Raw genomic sequence first — 8,130 nt, 5'->3', positions numbered from 1 at the left:
CCAAGGAAAACTTGTGGGAATTGTTTTGTTCTTCTACTTTATGGGTTCAGGGACCAAACCCATGAAGTCAGTATTGGCTACTAGGGCCTTTTTCTGTGAAATTACCCCGGTGGCTTTAAGTTTATTGAAGTAAAACATGCATAAAATTGGAAGGAAATAAATAAGATTTTATATTACATAATGTTATAAGTAGTGGTATAACTTTCCCATCAAATGTAATGTGAACCAATACTTCATAGTCTTAACTAACTTGAACTTAAAAATTCACTTTTTTTCTAGCTTCTGGAATTGGGGATCAAAACCAGGCCCCTTTGTGCTGAGAATCCCTCTAATATTGAGCCAAATCACTGCCATAACAAGTTTCTATAAGACAGAAGAGACATTGGAAAAATAGGTTCAATATCTCTCAGTTATCACTGAGGACAAAAGATGAGTTTTAGTGAAAATATCTTTGGGTTCAAAATGATGTTAGCTTATATAAGCTGGAATTTTAAGACAATAATAATGTGCTGGCCTAGCAACTCTGAAGTCATGTTTGACTAAATCCCTGCTCCACACACTGATAAAAGTGGCTTCTAAAGAGCAATAATTTTCTTTGAGATATGAAATTGAATAGCAAAACACTGACAGAAAATTGAAGCAGACTAATCTTAGGTACTACTGGTGTTATTGAAATCTTATTTTTTTTTTCATTTCCTTCATATATTGAAACGGAATAGTCACTTCTTTGACAAAGATGCAATCCTGTGTATTGTATTGACGAAGGCTCTTTTCACTTGCTGATTCCTCAAGGTGTAGATAAAAGGATTCAGAAGTGGAGCCACTGAGGTATTGAGCACAGCAATTCCCTTGGAAATAGATACTCTCTGCTTGATCGATGGTTTCACATACATGAAGATGCAGCTGCCATATGAGAGGGATATCACAACTATGTGAGAGGAGCATGTGGAGAAAGCCTTCTTCCTCTGGCTGGTTGAAGGGATTTTTAGAATCGTCAGGGCAATGTAGGTGTAGGATGTTATCACCATTAGCAATGTGAGCAAGAGTGTCACCAGAGCTGAGACAAACCCCATCATCTCCAGGAGCTGTGTGTCTGTGCAGGAAATCTGCATGAGTGGAGTGGTGTCACAGTAGAAATGATCAATGATGTCGGAAGCACAGAAGTCAAGATTCAAGCCTATCACGAGTGGTGGGAAAATGACGAAAAAGCCAGCAAGCCAACAACTGAGGACTAACTGCACACAGATTTTATTGTTCATGATGGTCATGTAGTGTAGAGGTTTGCAGATGGCCACATATCGGTCATAGGACATGGCTGCCAGCAGGTAAAATTCTGATGCTCCAAATAGGAAAGCAAAGAACACCTGAGAGACACAACTGTTGTAATAAATGGTTTTGTCACCAGTTGCCATAGTAGCAAGCAATTTGGGGATGCATGTAGTAGTGTAGGACATCTCTAAGAATGAGAAGTTTCGAAGGAAAAAATACATAGGGGTCTTCAGGTGAGTATCCACCAGGGTGAGTGTGATAATGATCAGATTGCCAGTGATGCTGAGCAGATAGGTAAGAAGCAGGAAGATGAACAACGCAACTTTCCACTGTGGGTCATCGGTCAAACCTGCTAGGATGAAAACTGTCACCTTTGTGTGGTTCTTCATTGTGATCCTCTGGCTGTTAGTTGCTCTAAATAAAAGGGGGGTTCCCACTTAACCACTTTAGAACTATACTGGTGATATGTCATGCTGAATTACCATTGACATTGCAGGGGCCACATTTCAGACAGCAACACCATACTCATCCATGATCTGAAGAAGATCATACCTAGAAAAGAGTAGTTTATAGTTTCTGGACATATCTTAGAATATTAACTTTTAATTTTACTCTAGAACAATCTATATGATGGTATTTTCTGTTCAACTCTTTTAAGAGAATAAATTACAAGGAAATTAAAGACACTGGAAGACAAAAGCCTTTTCTTTCTTGAGTATACAACAGTTAAGATGGCAAGTCATATTTTCTGTACATTTAAAGAAGTTTAATTTATTACAATGTTTTCAAAGAATTGCAGTGACAGTAGTTACTTGAAACATAACAGTTTATACTGTAAAAGAGATGAGGGGAGAGAGAGAGAGACTGTGAGCGAGAGGGAGAGAGAGAGAGGGAGAGGGAGGGAGGGAGGGAGACACACACAGACAGAGAGAGAGAGAGAGAGAGAGAGAGAGAGAGAGAGAGAGAGAGAGAGAGAGAGAGACTTAGGGCTAATATTACACCTTATGCAGGTCATCTAGCTGAAATGTCTGATTTCCTTCTCACAGTTTCAAAACTGAAGATCAATCATTGGAGTGATTTTCTGTATACTTTCTATTACTATGTCCATTGCTTTCATTCTGTTGTCATCTTATGTTCTGTTGACCTTCTATTCCAATATTGTCAGGGTTTGAAGTAAGACGTTGTAATTATTAATTATTTTTAATTTATGTTAGAGACAAAGTCTCACTATGTAGCTCTGGGATTCCTGGAACTCACTATGTGGATCAGGCTGACTTGAAATGCACAGTGATCTGTCTGCCTCTGTGTCTTCATGCAAGGATTAAATATTTTGCACATCACTGGTGGCCTTCATTGTGGTTTCTTATGCTTCAAGTACCAAGAAGAATGAATCTTGACATGTAAATACAGTTTCAGAAAATTGTGTGAGGTGGGAGTACAAAGCTACTTAAAAATCTGAGGTATAGGATTTATTGAGATGGAAAAATGAGCTTTGAAGAGAAATTTTTTCAAGTTTAAATAAATTTAATTAGTAGCTAAAGCAAGTGAAATGGAAAAATCTTAAATTTTTCTCTTTCCAGTGGTTACATTTTTTGAATCATCTTATGAAAAAGTTGCCCACATTAATATATGACCTGCAAAAGTAGAGCATTATTTGGTAAATGAATAAGCACAGGGTATTATCAAATAACATGACTGAAATTACAGTTGGCACTAAGATTTAATATTCATCACAGAAAATATCCATGAAAATGAAGTTTCAAGTCTGAACATCTATGCAACAAATACAAAGGCACCCATATTTGAAAACAAAAACAAAAACCTACTAAAACTCAAAGCACACATAAAACCTCACACAGTTATAGTGGGAGACTTCAACACCCCACTCTTACCACTAGGCAGGAACACCAGAAAATTAACAGGGAAACAAAGGAACCAACAGAAATTATGACCCAATTGGGTTCAACATACGTCTATAGAACATTCCATCCAAACACAAAATAATGTATCTTCTTCTGAGGGCCACATGGAACCTTTTTAAAAATCAACTACATACTCATCAATATTGCAAAACTAAACAGATACAAAAATTTGGAATAACCCCTGTATCTTATCAGACCACCATGCTTTAAAGTTAGAATTCAACAACAACACAAATTGCAGAAAACATACAAACTCATGGAAATTCAATAATGCACAATTGCACCATTCCTGGGTAAAGAAAGAAATAAAAATGAAATAAAAGACTTTCTAGAATTTAATGAGAATGTAGACACAACATACCCAAATTTATGGGACACTTTGAAAGCAGTGCTAAGAGGAAAGTTCATAACATTAAGTGCCCACATGAAGAAAATAGAGAATAGTCACACTAGAGAATTAACAGCACAACTAAAAGCTCTAGAACAAAAAGAAGAAAACTCACCTCAGAGAAATGGACTCTAGGAAATAATCAAATTGAGGGCTGAAATCAATAAAGTAAAAAAAAGAAAACAATAAAAAGAATCAATGAAACAAAGAGTTAGTTGGTTCTTTGAGAAAATCAACATGATAGACAAATCTTTATCCAAACTTACCAAAAAGGCAGAGAGAGAACTTGCAAATTAACAAAATCAGAAATAAAAAGGGGGTCATAACAACAGACACTAAGGAAATCCACATAATCATCAGGACAGACTTGGAAAACATATACTCCACAAAACTCAAAAATAAAAGGAAATGGACAATTTCCTGGATAGATATCATTTACCAAAATTAAATCAAGTACAGACAATCAGTTTAAATAGACCTATAACCCCTAATGAAATAGAAACAGTAACCAAAAGTCTCCCAACCAAAAAAAGATCAGGACCAGACTTTTCAGTGAAGAATTCTACCAGAAATTCAAAGAAGAGTTCCTCAAACTGTTCCAAACAATAGAAGCAGAAGGGTCATTACCAAACTCTTTTCATGAGGCTACAATTACTTTGGTACTCAAACCACACAAAGACACAACTAAGAAAGAGAACTACAGACCAATATCTCTCATGAACATTGATGCAAAAATACTAAATGAAATACTGGCAAGTCGAATCTAAGAACAAATCAGAAAAATCATCCACCATGATCAAGTTGGCAACATCCTAGGGACACAGGGACCGTTAAACATACAAAAATCCATCAATGTAATCCACCATACAAACAAATTAAAAAAGAAAAACCACCTGGTCGTATCACTAGATGCTGAAAAAGCCTATTACAGAATCCAACACCCCTTCATGAGAAAGACCCTAGAGAGATCAGGGATAACAGGAACATACCCCAACATAATAAAAGTAATAAACAGCAAACAAACAGCCAACATCAAATTAAATGGAGAGAAACTCAATGCGATTCCTCTAAAATCAGGAATAAGACAAGGCTGTCCACTCTCTACATACCTCTTCAATGTTGTCCTTGAAGTTCTAGCTAGAGAATAGGACAACAAAAGGTGATCAAGGGGATACAAATTGGAAAGGAAGAAGTCAAACTTTCACTATTTGCAAATGATATGATAGTTTACATAAGTGGCCAGAAAAACTCTACTAGGGAACTCCTACAGCTGATAAATATCTTAAGGAAAGTGGCAGGATACATGATTAACTAAAAAGAAATCAGTAGCCCTACTATATACAGAAGATAAATGTGCTGAGAAAGAATTCAGAGAAACATCACCCTTTACAATAGCCATAAACAACATAAAATACCTTGGGATAACTCTAACCAAAAAAGTGAAAGACCTGTATAACAAGAACTTTGAGTCTTAAAAGAAAGAAATTCAAGAAGATACCAGAAAATAGAGGATCACCTATGTTCTTGGATAGGCAGGATTAACATAGTAAAAATGGTAATCTTGCCAAAAGCAATCTACAGATTCAATGCAATCCCCATTAAAATCCTAGCACAATTTTTCACAGGCCTTGAAAGAAAAATACTCAGCTTCATATGGAAAAACAAAAAACCCGAATAGCTAAAACAACCCTATACAATGCAGGAACTTCCGGAGGCATCATCAACCCTGACTTCAAGCTCTATTATACAGCTATAGTCCTGAAAACAACTTGATTTGCTGATACTAACCTACACACCTATGAACACCTGATCTTTGACAAAGAAGCTAAAACTATACAATGGAAAAAAGAAAGCATCTTCAAAAAATGATGCTGGCATAACTGGATGTTGGCATGTGGAAGATTGCAGATAGATCCATACCTATTGCCATGCCCAAAGCTTAAGCCCAAATGGATCAAAGACTTTAATGTAAATCCACTCACACTGAACCTCTTAGAAGTGAAAGTGGGAGATACCCTTGAATGAATTGGTACAGACCACTTACTGAACATAACACCAGAACCACAGATACTGAGATCAAAATTAATAGATGGGACCTCCTGAAATTGAGAAGCTTCTGTAAGGCAAAGGACACAGTCAACAAGACAAAATGGCAGCCCACAGATTGGTAAAACAGCATCACCAACCACAAATCTTACAGAGGACTGATTTCCAAAATATACAAAGAACTCAGGAAGCTAGTCACCAAAACACCAAAGAATACAATTAAAAAGTGGGGTAAGAACTAGACAGAATTCTCAATAGAGGAGTCTATACTGGCTGAAAGACCCTTAAGAAATTGTTCAACATCCTTAGCCATCAGGGAAATGCAAATCAAAACAACTTTGAGATACCATCTTACTCATGTTAGAATGTCTAAAATAAAAAACACCAATGACAGTTCATGCTGGAGAGGATGTGGAAAAAGGGGAACACTCCTCCACTGCTGGTGGGAGTGCCAACTTGTATAGCCACTTTGGAAATCAGTATGGCCACTCTTCAGGAAAATGAAAATCAGATCCAGAAATTCACTTGTTGGCATATACCCAAAGGATGCACATTCATACAACAAGGACATCTGTTCAACTATGTTTATAGCAGCATTATTTATAATAGCCAGAAGCATCCTAGATGCCCCTCAACTGAAGAATGGATAAACAAAATTTTCTACATTTACACAAGGGAGTACTACTCAGCTGAGGGGAAAAAATAAACAATGGATTCTTCATATTCACAGGCAAATGGATGGAACTAGAAGAAACCATCCTGAGTGAGGTGACCCAGTCACAAAAATACATACATAGTATGTACTCACTCATAGATGGATATTAGACATAGAGCAAAGGATTACCAGACTATAGTCCACACCACCAGAGAAGCTAGGAAACAAGGAGCACCCTAAGAGAAACACATGTTCCCCTGGAGAAGGGGAAAGGGACAAGATCTCCTGAGCAAATTTGGAGCATGGGGGAAGGGGAAAGGGAGTTAGAAGATAGAGAAGGGGAGAAGAGGAGGAAATGAGGGAGCAGGAAGTTTGCGTCAGGGGAAGAATAGAGGAGAGCAAGAAAACAGATACCTTAATAGAGGGAGCTATTATAGGTTTAAAGAGAAATCTGGCGCTGTGGAAATGTCCAGAGATCTACAAGGATGACACCAACTAAGAATCTAAGCAATAGTTGTAGAGGCTACCATAATACACTTCCCCAATAACGAGATTGATAATTCCCTTAAATGCCATCCTAGAGCCTTCATCCAGTAGCTGACGGAAGCAGAAGCAGATACCCACAACTAAACACTGAGCTGCATTCTTGAATCCAGTTGCAGAGAGGCAGGAAGGTGAGCAAAGGGGTCAAGACCAGGCTGGAGAAGCTAACAGAAACAGCTTACCTGAATAAGTGGTTGCTCATGGACCCCAGACTAACAGCTGGGAAACCAGCATAGGACCAAACCAGGCTCCCTGAACGTGGGTGTCAGTTCAGGAGGCCTCTGGTAGTGCATCAGTATTTATCCCTGGTGGACGAATGGAATTTGGGAGGCCACTTCCCATAGAGGGATACTCTCTCAGCCTAGACACAGGGGGAGAGGGCCTAGACCCTGCCCCAAATGATGTGGCAGACTTTGATAATCCCCCATGGAAGGCCTCACCCTCCTGGAGAGCACAAAGGGGATGGGATGGGGGTTAGACAGGGTGGGGGGAGGAGGGAAGGGAGAGTGAACTGGGATTGACATGTAAAATAAGTGTTTCAAATTTAAATTTAAAAATTAATAAAAAAGGAAAAAATTACAGTTGGCATGTTTTCCTCTCACAAAAAAATATTAAAATCTCTAGCTAACATTCCTTTAATGAAAAATTTAAGGAACTAGGGATATAGTTCAGAGTCAGAGTGCTTGACTAGTATAATAAGACCCTGGACTTGATGGGAGACAGAGGGCTGTGTGAGAGCAGAGGAAAGATAAGGAAAGAAGAGAAGAGAGAGTGGGAAATATGAACAAGTAGATGTAGATAGGTGTATATATTGAAATGGCAATATTAAAGAGCAAAATTGGTTAGACTTACATAGATAGTAATGTGAGCATCTAATAAGAAAAGAGTGATAGCTACCTCTTGGGAAAACGTATCTGGAATCTTCATCAAAAGACACATAGTAGCTCACTGTTTCATGAAGGGCATGGCATCCTATAACAGTTCTTTTTGCCTTAAGGACATTACAGTAACTATTAACAACCTCTCACATATATTTCATTCTTAAGAAAGATCACAAGTAATTAAAACAAGACATTCAAGTACAAAGTAAACTTGTTTAAGATAATAGCAAGAAATGGTTACAGAAAACATTGTATTCTATAACAAGTCTTAGAATGAGAAACAGAAATGGAACAAAATATTCCCAAAATAGTGAGAAGAACTGAGGCAAATTGCAGGGTAAACCCATAACCTACTTGGAAGCAATGAAGTGTTCTTCTGTCAGAACTGTACATACCCACACAGTTGACAAACATGGGTAAAGAGGA

General features: G+C 37.7%; 1 protein-coding gene across 1 annotated transcript; it reads right to left on the bottom strand.

The window, feature by feature from the left end:
- Positions 1-719: 719 nt before the first annotated feature.
- Positions 720-1,667, bottom strand: LOC100756098 (olfactory receptor 6C74). The gene has a single exon (XM_027391835.1). The coding sequence runs from the start codon at positions 1,656-1,658 to the stop codon at positions 720-722; it is 939 nt and encodes a 312-aa protein (XP_027247636.1). The 5' UTR covers positions 1,659-1,667.
- Positions 1,668-8,130: the final 6,463 nt, after the last annotated feature.

This window comes from Cricetulus griseus, assembly GCF_003668045.3.
Source record: "Cricetulus griseus strain 17A/GY chromosome 1 unlocalized genomic scaffold, alternate assembly CriGri-PICRH-1.0 chr1_0, whole genome shotgun sequence".
Lineage (NCBI taxonomy): Eukaryota > Metazoa > Chordata > Mammalia > Rodentia > Cricetidae > Cricetulus > Cricetulus griseus.
Note: the sequence above shows the minus strand (reverse complement) of the source record. Positions and strands in the feature narration are given on the sequence as shown.

Excerpts from the sequence above, each read along its gene's own strand:
- LOC100756098 (XM_027391835.1), bottom strand. The coding sequence starts at position 1,658 with ATGAAGAACCACACAAAGGTGACAGTTTTCATCCTAGCAGGTTTGACC.